The following is a 16,601-nucleotide window of genomic DNA, read 5'->3' as shown; positions in this document are numbered from 1 at the left end:
ACCTCACCATTATTTTTATTTTTTTAACATAGATATAAGTAAGTACCATAATATTTCACTACGAAAATCATAATATTTCACTACGAAAATCACATAAGAACGAGCAAGAAACTTGAAATAATTTTATTATTATTTTACATTTTTAAGTTTAATTGTGTGAATACAAACCACCAATTAGCACTAATTCAATTAAATACTCAAAAAGAAAAAAAAAATTGAATACATATGATCACTGACTTTTTTATTAATGAATATAAAATCACGGGAATAGATAGATAGATAAATACTCTTTATTGTTTTCTCCAAAAGATTACAATATATAATGATATACCGTGGTATACCATTCCATGGTATACCCGCCTGTATACAATAATGTACAAAAACTGGGTACCAGTAGAAAATGAAATCAACGATATCAAATAACGACTCGTCATAACAAATTCACTAGAAACTACGATGATTTTCAGAGAAACACTAACAATGGTGACTAAACTCCCCATTGCTGACAATCCATTCTGTCTAATATTTATTTGATATTTAGTAACATATCCCTACATTAAAAGATTACAAGACTTAAGCAATTTCAAATTTAGGCAAAAAGTATTAAATGGACAAAATACGTACCATATGAAATATAAAATAAATGGGTTTAAACTTTATATCACAATTGCATAAGTATAAATACGAACTAATTTTCAATAACACCATGTAATTCAAATACTAGATCTTAATTTGGTCGCGTAAACACGGAATACCCTGTGGCGTTTGACAAGTCATTCACAAATGCAAAATTAAATGCACTGTGAAAATAAAAAAGAAAGTTAATACATGATAACTTTAATTAATTCAGTTTTACTGATAGACCAGTACCGGTCTTACGTGGTCGTACGTGGGTAGCGCGCGGTGGCTCAAAGTACATGGGGGCGCCGCTCGAAGTACATGGGGGGCGCCGAGATCCGAAAGGGCCGCTAAGTAATCTTATAAGATTTAACAGAGGCATGGTCCCGATCTGGGCGATATCGAAACCAATATTTTAGGAACGTAATGTATAGATATCGGACCCGGCTATGTCATTCCCGGTGTGGCGACATTGATACAAATGCCGAACTTTTTTTAGAAACCCATAGAATATAATAATAATAGAGCAATTAGGTCGACCTCTACGTGGTTCCCCTGGAAACCTACGTGTACAATTCTTGTTGAATTCGTCACGATGGGCTAACTGACCTGCTTCATCCTCACCTATCATCCTTCACTGGTGCCCTGCCGGTGCATACCGATAGCGCGGGTGGGGTTACCATTCCATTATCACCCAATAAAACTAAAAGTACACTAAAGCCGGCCCTGGGTAAAATACTTCCTTATGCTAATCATTTCGATTTCACCTTTTATTTACGACTAAATTTCCAATAATGAAAAACACCGATAACAATTTAAATTATTCCCAGTGAGTCTAATATATTATTAGATTCACTGGGAATAATTTAAATTGTGCTCAGCGAAATGTGGACATTTTTTATATAGAGTAAAATTTACTGGGTACAGAGGAATAACACCTGAGTCCTCAGGAATGGCAACGCATGGAGGGTATCATTGGCGAAACAGTATACTCTGCTATTGTCCATGGTACTGCTCATGTCTATAGGCGACGGTTACCACTTTCCATCAGGTGGGCCACCAGCTTGTTTGCCATTCTAAGTCGTATAAGAAAAATTTACATGTCGAATACTACGTTTATCATAACTGTAACAGTCGACATGTTTAGGGACAAAACCTTGTCTCAAACCTTTGTCCGGGAAAACTTTCCCGGGATTTAGGGGCCCATCTCTTATTACTTGCATGCACTTAGGAAAAATTCTTAAAATTTCTAGTCTAGTCGGTAATATTCATTGAATGAGGTAACCATACTATATTCCATATCAGTCGTTAATTGTCCACTGTTAAGCATAGGCTTCGCTCTATTTACGGGGTATTGCCAGTAGTTGCCACGCTTGGCAGCCGGGTTGGCAACCGCATATAGGGCTTAGATATTTTAAGAGAGACACTGCTACCCACCCGTCGACCATTAAGTTCGCTTAGTCGCCTCTTACGACATCCACGGGAAAGGAAAGGTGCCCTTTTTTATGCCGGGATCACATGGTGATGCGGCAATGAAGCAACAGATGTATAAAAATACGGAGAGAGACCTTTGGTAGTCGATCCTCTCTCAAGTAAATTACTCCGGAAGCCGTGATGTGACAATAGATATATAAATAGAATATTGATCTGTACTCATAGTACAGTATGTCATAGTTTTTTTGTAGATACTGTTATTATATTTGCAATTATAAAAAAATAATATAATTGGATATGTGTATCTGTTAGTCATTACTTTTACTTAAATTATGGAACTAGACGATAATGGTTATATCCTTTCACTATTTATTTATTTCTTATTTTTTATTATAACTAAAGACGTTATTGCATTGCGGTGTTCAGTTGTATTCTCTCGACGAAATACCATCACTGAAAATCAATGAGGCCTGACACGCATGCGTCAGCAAATCTCCCGAACACTGTCAGAGGTGCCGGTCGAACACATTTGTTATTACAATTGTTAAATTAAGTAAACAATATACTGGATAATAATAAAAATAAACATTTTACTTTCTAATTCCCAGAAAATGTAGACTAATCGATACATTTGACTTTATTCTAGCGAACACGGAAATATTTTTTACACAAAGATCGTCATATGTAATTGGTGTAGTTTTTTTACAAATTTTTAAAATGTGGGTGCAGTGACATTGTCTTTCTTTATTAAAACATGAATACTGTAAACAACTGAATAATGAACTAGTAATATTGATAACCTTATGTGAATAAGATGTAGCTGTCAGTGTATGTGATGTTAATTATATTACAGTGATAATTTCATACAATCAAACATGAACGAGACTTTAGGAAGAGGTTACGCCCGAATAGAGGCGATTAGAGCCGCCCGTGGAGAGCCCCTAGCTATGGTACCAGAACCCGGCGCTCCACCCCCCGACAAATACAACTCTGTTTACCTCACTTTATTTGTCGCTGGCGCTGCTTTCTTATTACCCTTTAACAGGTACGTTACTTGTTTCTAACTTATTTTCTATTATATGTGTACCAACACATTTTATATACAATAGGTATTGCATTATAATTTATCTAAGCTAACAGTGCGCATTTTGGGGCGATTCAGTTTATAATAACTTTTTCAAAAAGTCAAATAAAATTTCCTAAATTCGCCGCCAAAGTACTTTTTAAACAATCAACTAGAAATATTGAAAATATTATAATGTTTTTTTTTTTAATTGATAGATTCTATCGCACTTCGGTAACTATGAAATACAATCGAGTAAATGTTTAGATCATCGTAAATTTCCTTTACAGTTTCATAATGGCTGTGGATTACTTCAAGGATCAGTACCCGGACTCTACTATAATGTTTGACATGTCCACAGTGTACATAACCTCGGCATGCGTAGCTGTCGTCACCAATAATCTGTTATTAGACCTTTTTACATATAACACGAGGATAACTTTTGGTATGATTTATATTCTATTACTTAGATTCTATACGTCTAGTAATCGTCGAGTTTAAAAAACGGCCCAAATATTATCGCGTCATTTATCATTTTTTCATAGCAAGTATTCAAATTAATGAACGTTATCAAATACAAGAAAAAATATTAAAATTAATTCAGAATTGGCAATGAGATAATATGCACAAAAAATTCAGGTGAATTGAGTACTTCCTTTCTTTGAAATCGCTTAAAACATGTAATTAGGTACCTATATTTATTCCAATTAATCAACATCACTTCTAAGTTTTATACTTTCTGAGTATATACTTGTACCACGCTATTTTATATAAGAAAGAGTTCTTTAAACTGCACTATTACATTAGTTTAATATAAATAAAATGGTAATACTTTTTCTTTATGACCTTATCTATTATATCCAGAATTTTCTTTATACATTTACACTGTAATGCCCATGGCATTATTATGTGTATAGGTGAGAATTCTCATTTTTCAATAGATTGCTGTCAGCTTGCTTCACATTCAATATTGTCTAAAATTTATTTAATTTTTCGATCAGGTATACTAGTGTCACTCGCAACAATGCTATTCGTAGCAGTGTGTAATATCGGATGGGACGGATTCTCGCCGCACGTTTCCTATACCATCAACCTGGTTGCGATTGGTGTGGTTGCCTTCGGTTGTACGGTCCAGCAGGCCTCTTATTATGGATTCACTGGTTGCCTACCACCACGCTACACTCAAGCTGTTATGGCTGGGGAAAGTACGTACTAAATAAAATTTTAAAAAAAGCTACACGTTGAATATCATAACAATAATCTTAATAAACACTTCTCTCTTCATACTACCACACCGATCGGCTTCGACTTGTTACAGATTAATTCTAATTATTATAGCAGTTTGATATTGGAGGAAAGGGATTGTTAGTACTTAATAGGGTCTAACTGCCCCATTGCTAGCAATATACTCTATCAGGTCGACCTCCACGCGGTTCCCCCTGGATACCATTGTGATTAGTTCTAGTAGAATTCGTTGATGGGCTAACTGACCTGCTTTCATCGTCACCTCATATACGAATATACTGTGAATAGGTGTATACCGATTTGTATTCCCGTTATTTGTTTTTAAATATGATCTGAAAGCTCGCTCTGTTGTGGTACAATCAGCTATATAAGTAAAAGTTTTTCAGTTAATATTTATTTTCATTTATATAATGAAGTCTGGAACTAGACTCACTCCGCAATCAGCCAAACAAAACTTATTTATTTATTTAAGTACTATATATAAATATAATTAAAAGTAATGATACATGTGAAGAATTATAGTGTTTTGTATTTATCCCAAACTAACTCACAGTTATATTAAAATAGATAAATAGTAGTGATATACATTTTGTTGACTGTGGCCGTTCTGGTGAACGTAGTACACGGCTTGTCCATATTTCGCTATATTAGACAAATCTATGTAGCTGCGTCGAGTCTAACATCTTTAATTTTGTTAAGACCGAAAGGAAGTACTAAATAATGAACATGTTGTTTTTATTGGTCTCGCCCAAACTTAAGCTTACTTAAGCTTATAATGTTTATGAACGTTTACAACATTGCTTCAATATTTTTCTAGGCGCAGCCGGTTTCTGGGTTTCTCTCGACCGGGTTGTGACGAAGTATGGTTTCCACACTCCTCGGCGGAGCACTTTTATGTTTTTTGTTTTCTCCATACTGATTCTCCTGGGGCACTCAATGCTGCATCACGTGATGATGCGTCATCCACTGGTCCAGCACTACTTGAGGCTTACAAACGAATCCAGACACCGAAGGCGCATTCAGCTTCATTTGAACCCTAATGAGGATGCTACTTTGGTAAGTCATTCTCACTTGTAGATCTTTTTTATATACAGCAATTTCAATAAGATATGTACCTATTCACTAATATAATAGACTCCAAAAATCGTAACCAGAGATAATACTCGACTCATCAGCGATATGTCGTTGTTATTGTGGTGAAGGTAACACTCGACATGCTTATATGTTGTCTAGCTTATTATTATCCAACGTACCACGCTTAGGTTTATTTGCTTGAAACATGACAAATACAAAGACGGCATTCTTCATGTTTCGCTACAGAGTGATAGCATGCAAAATTTGTTTCAGAATATGAAATCAAGTTGAAGAAATCTTTATCACAGAAATTTTATATTCAGTATGCGTTCTCTTTTTAAATAAAACCATATTTAATATTTCTAATTACTTTATTATTTTTATTGTATTAAAACACATCACAATAAACATAGTTTTTTAGTTATATTTTTATCGTATTTTGCTAATCGAGGAATGTCATCCCAGTATGTACAAAGGTTATAGTAAAAGTCTATTCAGTATATATAGGTACGCCGATTTCATTGATATACCTTTGCTAGAAGTTTTCTATTTATGTCCGTCTAGAAATATACAAATTTCTTAGATATTAAGATACTAGTACTACCACATTCGAATCAATATGTCTTGACGTTTAGGAACTTTGGAAAACGAATTATATTAAAAAAATAAACTATTATTTCATTGCAGATGGAAAGTGAAGCAGGTGATACTAGTTATGGCGTCTTGAAACTACAAAGCCCAGCACTATCCACTGCTACAGGACAAGGTAAATAAAAACAAATAGTAAGATTTAGAAAAATTGGAGTGGTCAATGGTTTAGTAAGACATTCGGTCATTACTCCGATTTTTCTTTTTATTAATAACTTTACAAGACAACAATTAGTGAAAGGATCTCCAAGGATCTTCGTCTTTACAAAGATTTCTCGCAGCTTGAATAATTCACTTTCATAACTAGTTTTGTTTTTATGCAATAAATGGCAAACAAGCTAACGGCCCACTATATACTGTTTCGCCTATGATACCTCCCATGCGCTGCCATTCCTGAGGACTCAGGTGTTATTATTCTGTACCCTGTAAATTCTCGCCATATCCCACCCATCAAACCGAAACACAGCCATGCACACACAGCTGCTTCACGGTAGAAACATGAATAGGACAGAGGTGCCCAAGCAAACGACTTTTGTACAAAGTCTCCCTCTATTAGCCGCCATTTCAGGGTCTCAAACTTTTTTTATTACAGCATAATATGTGACCACACCATTCTGAGTGTACAGAGACAATATGGTTCAAAAATATGGTTCACGTGTCATCAATCCTCTATATTTGGCCTATTCTACTGACGATACCGTTAACCTTATAAATAAAAATGTACTAGGAGAGCAACAAAGTTTATTTCAGCGACAATGAAACCCTACGTTAATATTAAATATTTTTCTTTTATCTAATTTAATCTATCTTTTCGCACGTTGTATTTAATTGTATAACAGACTTAAAATAATCAATAGAATTGAGAACCTTTTCCTTTAAATCGCTTCAAAATAAGCAGTTTGTTCAGAACAGACATTAAAGTAATACATCTTCTATTTATTTACAGCAGAACCTGAGACAAGCGCATTTAGTTTCGCCAATCCAGTGTATTCGCCCACCGCGACTGCGCCCGTTTCGCTGGCATCGCCGCCCAGCGCCACCGAGCCCACAATCTCGCCCTCTGCGGCACTTCAAACTCCAAGACCCTCATACAAGGTTGAAGATGTGGTCTTTGAGTCGCCTGAGAGGCCCACATCCTGGAGGGCATTTAAACGTAACTCCAATATTTGTATATTTAAATGTCAAGTAAGTCCTAATACAAATTCGAGTGAGAGGACAACTTCGGCAAACTATTTAAGTATTTTGAAAAATTCAGTATTGATTATATATGGTTGCCATTTAATTGAAAAGTAAAATTTTAAATATTATGTAAATTTAAAATAAATAATCAAAATTTTTATGGAACTTAGAAGGGCAAACAAACTGACGGCCCACCTGATGGAAAGTAGTAACAGTCGCCTAAAGACATGAGCCCATGATACCTCCCATGCGTTACTATTCCTGAGGACTCAAGTGTTTGTACTCCGTAAAATCACTACCATATCCCGCCCTTCAAACCGAAACATACTCATGCGAACAAAACTGCTTCACGGTAGAAACACGAATGGGACAGAAGTGCTCAAGCAAACGACTTTTGTACAAAGTCTCTCTCTTTGGTAAGAAGAAGAAATAAAGAAATGTTTCTGCAAACATTTTAACAAATATAGAGTTGTGTTAAAATTTTCAACAGAAAACTGTATATTCCATAGTATTTTTTTTTACATATTTCTATGTATATTAATTTCCCCTTGATTTCAAAACCAATTTATATCTGAATTATTTATTCAATAAGCACCCAATTATTGAATTATTGTTTATCGGATTGGTCTTATTTAACCAGTTTCATTTAGAAACAAATATCCACCTTATATTAGATAACATATATGATATTGTAATAAGTTCACGGATTCGAGAGACAATCGATCCCGGATATGAAGCTGCTGAAAAAATTTAATATTTATCTGTACCTTATCTACCTCCATACGTAGACAAATTACATAATGGTATCTAAGTATATACATTACTATGTTGTATTTAAAAAACTATGAAGTACGTAGTCTATGTAGTACCTTATACAAGTCATCATTATAATATTATACTAGCGACCCGCCCCGGCTTCGCTCGGGTGCAATGCTGATACTACAATAAATAGCGCCGCCGGCCCCCCATTGCATTGTGACATTACATTAGAAACCTCTAAAATTATCAGTGTTTCTCTACTTTATTATGCATGTATTATACTTATAAACCTTCCTCTCGAATCACTCTATCTATTACAAAAAACTGCATCAAAATCTGTTGCTTAGTTTTAAATATCTAAGCATACATATGAGCAGACAGATGGGAATCGATTTTGTTCTATACTATTTATGATGATATGATATAATGATATGATGATGATACACTTTTGTAAACAAATCTGCCTTTTTCAAGCGACTTTAAAAAGAAGAAGGTTGTAAATTCAGCTGTAGGTACTTTATTTGTATATCATAACTCCGTCAATTGTAAACTAATTTGTAAAATGCTATTCTATCTGAAAGGATATACCTACTTTCAGATTGATTCCATAGAAATTTAATCAGTTTTTTTTTTATGGAACACAATTTAATGTATTCAATTGAATAGCAAAAAAGCATCCTAAACATATATCCAAAACATACTTTGATTTTTTTTCTGAAAATTAGACGTAGGTAAATTTTAATTAAATATATCTACCTAATGTAATAGCCTTACAGTATACAATAGGTAGAACCCTATGGTAGAATCCAGCTATACGGACGGTACTCGCGCCCCGTAATTAAAATTACGCTATGGTGGATATGGCAGCACAGTATAAGTATACTGTGCGGCTACTGAATACCATTTTTTTTGTTTTGTGGCTCAAATATAACTGTTGTAAAAATAACACATCCATCTCAGAACATAACACATTTGCGCGGATATAGATACTTATCTGTTTATATAGTGTTTGTTATACAATCACCATGGTCAGATCAGTTCTTGGGCTTATCACCATGGTGACCCCTCAATTGAAGGACGTCCATGTATCAAAGTGTGTACACATACTGTGTTTTAAATCTGAAATATTTCTAATTGAATATTAATAAAGTGCTTTGATATTTTTACAGGTGGAGTAAAAGCTAGGTGGGCGGTCGCCCGCGCCATCTATCCGTACATGGTATCAATTGGACTAGTATACTTCACGACGCTCAGCTTGTATCCTGGCATTGCGTCAGAGGTGCCGTCCTGTCGCCTCGGCACATGGATGCCGATCATTTTAATGTCGGCTTTTAATTTCTTCGATTTCATCGGAAAAGTAAGTAAACTCCTTATTTATTTGACTAGCGATGAGACTGCTTTTGTATCTATTTACTATTATAGACTATATAATAATCTCTAATTCTATATAGGTAGAATACCTAAATTATGTAAGTCACAATTTAATAATAATACGTAATAATGCAATTCTTTTCGAAGGTTAGTCACTACATACAAGTATATAAATTTGACGTCGAAAAAGTATCCGTGGTGTCCGCCCTGCTGAAATATCAGAAAAAACAAACATATTTACAAATGAATTTATTTTTATACAACTTAGAATGGCAAAGAAGCTGACGGTCCACCTGACGGAAAGTGCTAACCGTCGCCTATAGACATGAGCAGTACCATGGACATAACAGAGTATACTTTTTCGTCCATGATACCCTCCATGCGTTGCCATTCCTGAGGACTCAGATGGTATTCCGCTATACCCAGTAAATTCACGCCATATCCCACCCTTCAAACCGAAACACAGCCATGCAAACACAGCTTCTTCACAGTTGAAACACGAATGGGACAGAGGTAACTATGCAATCGACTTTTGTACAAAGTCTTTTTCTGGTATTGTTATATTAATTATTCCTTCATACATATTATGCCTACTTGGATTTCATTGGGGAGAAAAGGATTATTGGCAATGGGGATCTAATAGTCCCATTGTTAGTAATACTCGTATATTCTCTTAGGTCGACCATAAAACCATGTTGTATAATTCTTTATGAATTCGTCACTATAAGCCAACTGACCTATTTCATCCTCATCTATCATCTCTCACTAGTACCCTGCCAGCGTATACCAATAGCGCATACGGAGTTAATTCTCCATTATCACCCATTAGACTCATTACATTATTTTAATTTATTTAGATTAGTTTTAATATTAGTTTTAATTTATAAACTACTTTAAAAAGAGTACAAGAACTGCGAAAAATAGTTTACGTAATATAATGAAAAAATACGAAATGGTTTTTACAGATAGCAGCAGCATGGCCTTACGAATGGAGTCGGAGTCAGCTCCTGATGGCGAGCGGCGTGAGGCTGTTGCTAGTACCCCTCATGTTACTCTGCGCTGCACCCAGACACTCACCGCATATCGTTGGAGATGTTAGTTACCTTATACACACCTGTTTAGTTAACTAGTTTTTAGTGAGTCTCCTTAGTGGTTATAATATAATTAATATATCCACAGGATAATTCCTGTTATGAGGCAGACACATTTTCAGCAATTGATATCTATATGATAATCTTTAGAACTATTTAAAACGTTCCCGTGAAACTGTAAGACTAAGGGAATTTAATAGCCAAGTGATGGACAGCAGCATCTCTCTTAAAAAATTATCAAAGTCTCACAGCGGTTGCCAGCCCACCTGCCAAGCATGGCAATTCCCATCAAAACTAGAACACAGACTTCCCCCTTGTTCTCTATCTATAAATCTATGTTCAAAGGTGGACAGTTAACGGCTGATATGATGATGATGAAACAATTTTTTTCTTAATTACACCCATACTTGGCACCATAAAGAGAATTTGTACGTCATCTCTCTGTAGTCTGCATGGGCCAATCTTTGTTCAACTCGTGTTTCTGTCGCCACACATCTGTGCTTGCATAGCTTGTGTTTCGGTTTAAAAATAGGATTTGATAATGAGATTACTGTCGAAAGTAGAAAGGCTTAACATCTTAGTCTTTAAAATTAGCAACACATAGAGTCACTATGAGCATCACAGTATATTCTGTGATAACCATTTTTCTATTTACGATTATAGGCAACTTTTATTATTTTGAACCATTCACTTAGGTAAGTTATCAATGAGTGTATCATTCCAAATTGAATAAAAAATTGTTTATTCTTTATCCAATTGTTTCCACCCATAAAATGATGGCTATTTATGTATTTTATTATTTTGTTACATTGACATTAGGTATACTGTATACAGACAATATTATCGAGTTTTAACCAGTTAAATAAATAGATAATGCGATATGGCACAAAAATGTTTACATAATTTACCCGTGACTATTAGATAATTTGACTTCCTGTACCCATTTACTATAACGATGTTCAATAAGTATTTTATCTGATTTTTAAAATATACCTAACGTATCATAGTTATGAACCCAAATTAAATCTAACAATATTTTTTATATTGCATCATCAGAACGAGTATACATATTTCTTGTTCAGAACATATACTTTATCCCGTAATTTCATCTATCTTCACGCCAATTTCAATAAAACTAAAATAAGAATTAATATTGTTTAAATTTTATTTATACTTTATTTATTTATATTTCAGGTCTACCCAATAATGTTCTCTGTTGTTTTGGGCTTTAGCAATGGTGTCTTTGGATCAGTACCAATGATACTAGCGCCATCACGTGTTGGACGGGAACATCGAGAAATTGCTGGTGAGACAATTACCTAAATTTAAATAAAATCTGCTATAAAATATATATATAAATTATATTATTATATAATTATAATGTAAATCCTATCGATTGCAAAAAATATCATAATTGTCATTAACACACAGAAAATATATAGTCGAATTAATAACCGCTTCCTAATGGAAATCAATTAAAAATTTATATTAGGGTTTTTGTGTACACTAAATGTTTTCTCACTGTGATTATTTCATGTATTTTTTTGTATCTATAATAGGTTTACTATTGTAATCTTTTGGAGGAAACAATAAAGAGTATCTATCTATCTAAATGGAAATATTAAAATATAAAAATATTTAAATATAAAGAATATTTCATTATAATTATAATGAAATATTCTTTATATTTAAATATTTTTTATTTATATTTATTGGAATTTTCGGCACATCGAAATCTTAGTCCTCCAGAATAGCTGCATATGGGCGTATCATAGACATTCCCGTATATTCTGTGCTATTCATGTTTATAACAACACTTTTTATTAGGTGGGCCGTCAGCTTATTTGCCATTTTATGTCCCACAAAAAAAAAAAAACATTATAATGTTTTTTTTTTTCTTTTGCAGCAGACAGAAAACTCAGAACATTAATTATGAATATTTCTTTTCCTCTTCAGGTAATATGATGACATTGTCATACAACGGTGGATTACTCTCTGGTTCTTTAGTATCGTATTTGTTGCTAAGCATGCTCGGCCCTCGAGCCGGCGACCCTTGCCGCTTACTTTATCCGACCCCACACCTACCAACGGTACCACCAGCTACTACTACAGCTGGTAACGTCACCTATTTAACTACCGCCTTACACTGAATCATTGATAGGCTAAATTATACCATAAAATAGGTTTAATTATAAAATGGGCATCAGATATAACATATATATGTAATTTATATGAAAATGGTTGCTTTTGACTGAGATAAAATCGGAGAGATCTGGTATCCCACTTTAATTAAATAAGTATATTTACCTACTCCACAATTGCATAAGAATTAGAGGCTGCATTCAATATCCAGTATATTGATCCTAGCCGCCAAAAGGCATTTCTCTACTGTAGATTTCATAATAAAAAACAAAAGCACAAAATTATATAAATAGTTACTTTTAAAATAACATAAGAACTTATTTAAATTCAATCAAAAATTTTTGAAATAACTTAATTGTTCACCTTTTTTGTTCTGTAAAATTACTAATTTCTTTTACAATAACAGTCCAAATAGCACGAGTTTTTTTTCATGGAACAATTAATAAATTTTTCCTAAATTTTAAAAAGAAAAAACACTGAAAAATGGCAAAATACGACGGTACCATGAGCCCTAATTTCAAGATAGTTCATGATGCTACTTCCTGTATATATACATATTATATATACCTCATATGTATTTATGGGGAAAAGGGATTGTTAGTAATGGCCTCCCCATTAATAACAATCCCTTAGTCTCCTTAGTCCCCATTATTATCAATATATCCCATCAGGTCGACCTTCACGCGATTCCCCCTGGAAACAATCGTGACTAATTTATCTAATTTATTTTGAATTCGTCACGATGAGCTGACTGACCTGCCTTTTCATCCACACCTGTCACCTCTCACTGATACCCCGCCAGTGTATCTATCTATGTTATATCTGACGCTTATTATATTGTTTGTATATGTACTAAATAAAAAATATTCTTAAATACCCACCATAGTATAGTTTCAACATATATATATATATATATATATATATATATATATATATATATATATATATATATATATATATATATTATATATTATGTAGTTTTAGCGCAAGTATTTTGTTATTTATTTATAAATACTTAAATGTAAGTGAAATGTTGTAAAGACCTATGCCTAAATACTAATCATTCTGCCTTTTTTTATATTAGGTAGAACGATTCGAGATATGTCATAAAATACATAATGAATTTAAAGCCAATTCCTCATTTTTATTTATTATTATACTAAATAAATTGTTCGGGAATTAATACTGTCTATATTGAAATGAATGCAAATCATTTTATCTAATATTATTTTACTGGTCAATGATAATTGAATAAATAAAATAAATTCCCCTGAACATATCATACTACATCATCTACTCTCAAACTAAGTAGGCCATATAATATTTACTCGTAAAAATATAACATCTGATAAAATGTATTTCATCTCAACGAACATTACATAAAAAGAAATAAATAAATTATAGAAAGATGTGAAAAAATATTAAAAATGACAGCCTTATCGATAAATATTAGTCTCTTTCAGACTTATCTTAAGATGAAGATTTATATATTTACTTTTTTTATAAGTACACGTACATGCATATTCTTACAAACAATAGAAAACGTTCGGACTAATATACTCATTTATACAAATATTTATAATATGAGGGGCTCGATCACACAACCGTTGTAATCTAAAACATACTGTGAAACCACTACACCACTGAGTAGATAAAATTGTAAAGCATTTTTTAATATTTGACTAATTGTACACCCATCACATCTAAATCTCATACCCACAACATTGTAATGTGGCTATGTGATTTAGAATAAAATATGTCCTATGTTAAATTAATAGTATAGTATTTATATTATTTGTGGTTAAATGAAGGATGTGATCTACCAATGTACCTATCTAATTTGTTTGGTTTTAGCTTTTCTCTGCTTTTAATAATAAACAACATAATTACTCACTCATTATTTCAAATTTTAATAGAATACACATAAAAAAATAAAATAAATGAGTAAATAAATATATAAATAAAATAAAGACAATCAAAAACCAACAAAACATTTAGAAGATTACATAACTGCCATTCTGAAAACCCTTTATTGATAAGTAATTTTGGTAATAATAATAAAATAATATATAAAGTATTTTTTTATTTTTATGCATGTAAACAGTAGATATCATATCATTCAAATATCTGCTACTATTTGTATGAAATTAATGAAATCTTTACGAGTGAGACTGAAATAATATACTAAGTATATGATATATAAAATTATGACTGATATTTTCTTTTCTAATTTTGGTTAAATAATTGACTCTTCATGTGTGAGTTGATGAATGAAATGTTATTAATAAGTAAAACGTTTTGCTGCCACTTCTTATAAGTTAGTGGATACTACCTACTTTAATTTTGTTAAGTACACCTATTTCCTACTAATTATAATGTTCTATTAGATAAACTATTATGTAAATGCTTATTGTTGTTCAGATGTAGATAATTACTTATGTAAATAGGTTATAAATGTAAATAAAATATTACACATATTTGAATTCTTTATATACAGTAGTGAAACACCATTGAAGGATAAAACGAGGAAGATGAAGTCCAGTCAGTTGGCTCATCGTGGTAATTTCACTACATATTAACTAAGTCTTCTGTTACAGGAAGAAAGGAATTTATACCACCACCTCTACGCAGTTGACTTTAGAAACTATCGTGATTAATTCTTGTTAAATTAGTAACTGACCTGACTTCATCGCCCATCACTCATCATCTCTCACTGGTGCAACTGACGCAAGCAGGATTACTATTCTATTTTCACCCATCATAAAAAAACCCTAAACCACGAACAATTGAACGTTTTAATGACAAACGTTACCCAATTTCTAAACTACTGTGCTTTCAGTAACTGTGACATTGCTCTTAGTCTTATTTGAATAAGTTTTAAACAAATCTCAAGTTTCTCACAATTTTTTATTTTATCATTGTGTATTTATAATAAACAAGTACTATAATCTTTACTTAGGTACTATATTATTAATAATAACCTTCAAAAAAAGGAAAATATTCATATTTAAAAGGCTGGCAACACACCTGCAATGCCAATGGTGTTGTGGGTGATCATGAGCGGCGGTATGATATGTGATATCATCAGGTGAGCCGTATGCTCGTTGGCCCCTGTGGTATAAAAAAATCATCATCATATCAGCCGTTAACCGTCCACTGCTGAACATAGGCCTCCTCCATGAGGGGGATTTTACTAGTAGTTGCTACATTTGGCAGGCAGACTGGCAACAGCAATTACACTTTGGTGATGTTTTAAATATTAATAATATTAAGTTAAAATCTCTCTTTACTTTATTAAATGGATCACTATAAACTACAAACGCACTTTTATCTATATTAAGTCTTTGTGTGATTCATAATCATGTTTAATGAACTTGGGTCCATTTGACACTACTGAGATAACACTAATACTATAACGACGACAGAATATTTATCAGAAAAACGGCCATACTTTAATAAAGAATTGTTAAGAACACGTAAATACACAGAGAAAATATTATTATTAACAACGAGAGAAAAATTCTTATGAACTTGTACCCAAAACTTAAAGTACTTATTAATTGGTAATTTACAAATTTTCTTTCAATGGGTTTGTTCTAGTTATTTAATAAATTTTGAATTTCACCTAACATTTTATAATACGGTGGAGGGAAAGGGACTGTAAGAATTGATATATATATATATATATAATACCCTAGTCGATCCCCAGGCGGTTTCTCCTGGAAACCATCGTAGTTAATTCTTGTGAAATTAGCCGCTATGGACGAATTAACCTGCTTTTATTTCTAACTTGATAGTTAGAAATAAAAGCAGGTTAATTAGGTTCTCTCATTGGTGGCCCGCCAGTTTATATCGATAGTGCAGACGGGGTTACTAATCCATTTTCACCCATTAAAAATAATTGTTATAGGTTGCCGCTCCTGAGAATTATTTTTACTTTTATGTTCCAATCTCGTGTCACAGTAAAGCAGCTTAAG

General features: G+C 32.9%; 1 protein-coding gene across 4 annotated transcripts; it reads left to right on the top strand.

The window, feature by feature from the left end:
- Window positions 1–2,461: 2,461 nt before the first annotated feature.
- On the top strand, window positions 2,462–13,560 carry LOC113521453 (equilibrative nucleoside transporter 4). 4 transcript variants are annotated; one of them, XM_052899027.1, is made up of 11 exons: window positions 2,462–2,564; window positions 2,906–3,097; window positions 3,406–3,560; window positions 4,117–4,320; window positions 5,178–5,416; window positions 6,122–6,200; window positions 7,029–7,235; window positions 9,190–9,377; window positions 10,357–10,485; window positions 11,677–11,788; window positions 12,439–13,560. In XM_052899027.1, exons 2-11 carry the CDS (start codon window positions 2,928–2,930, stop codon window positions 12,630–12,632), a joined length of 1,677 nt encoding a protein of 558 aa, XP_052754987.1. In that variant the 5' UTR covers window positions 2,462–2,564; window positions 2,906–2,927; the 3' UTR covers window positions 12,633–13,560. The 4 variants fall into 4 exon arrangements, with proteins under 4 accessions (XP_052754987.1, XP_031768769.1, XP_031768770.1 ...); XM_031912909.2 differs by having other exon boundaries at window positions 2,546–2,771; XM_031912910.2 differs by having other exon boundaries at window positions 2,546–3,097; window positions 7,032–7,235.
- Window positions 13,561–16,601: the final 3,041 nt, after the last annotated feature.

Source organism: Galleria mellonella, unplaced genomic scaffold (genome assembly GCF_026898425.1).
Source record: "Galleria mellonella isolate WM207_F2 unplaced genomic scaffold, CSIRO_AGI_GalMel_v1 utg55, whole genome shotgun sequence".
Classification (NCBI taxonomy): Eukaryota; Metazoa; Arthropoda; class Insecta; order Lepidoptera; family Pyralidae; genus Galleria; species Galleria mellonella.
The sequence above is the reverse complement of the archived record's forward strand: the minus strand, read 5'-3'. Positions and strand labels throughout refer to the sequence as shown.

What these genes read in the sequence shown, in the direction of transcription:
- LOC113521453 (XM_052899027.1), top strand. Translation starts at nt 2,928, where the DNA reads ATGAACGAGACTTTAGGAAGAGGTTACGCCCGAATAGAGGCGATTAGA. An exon ending in CTAATGAGGATGCTACTTTG is followed by an intron (nt 5,417 to 6,121) that starts GTAAGTCATTCT and finishes ATTTCATTGCAG; the next exon opens with ATGGAAAGTGAAGCAGGTGA. An exon ending in CACCGCATATCGTTGGAGAT is followed by an intron (nt 10,486 to 11,676) that starts GTTAGTTACCTT and finishes TTTATATTTCAG; the next exon opens with GTCTACCCAATAATGTTCTC.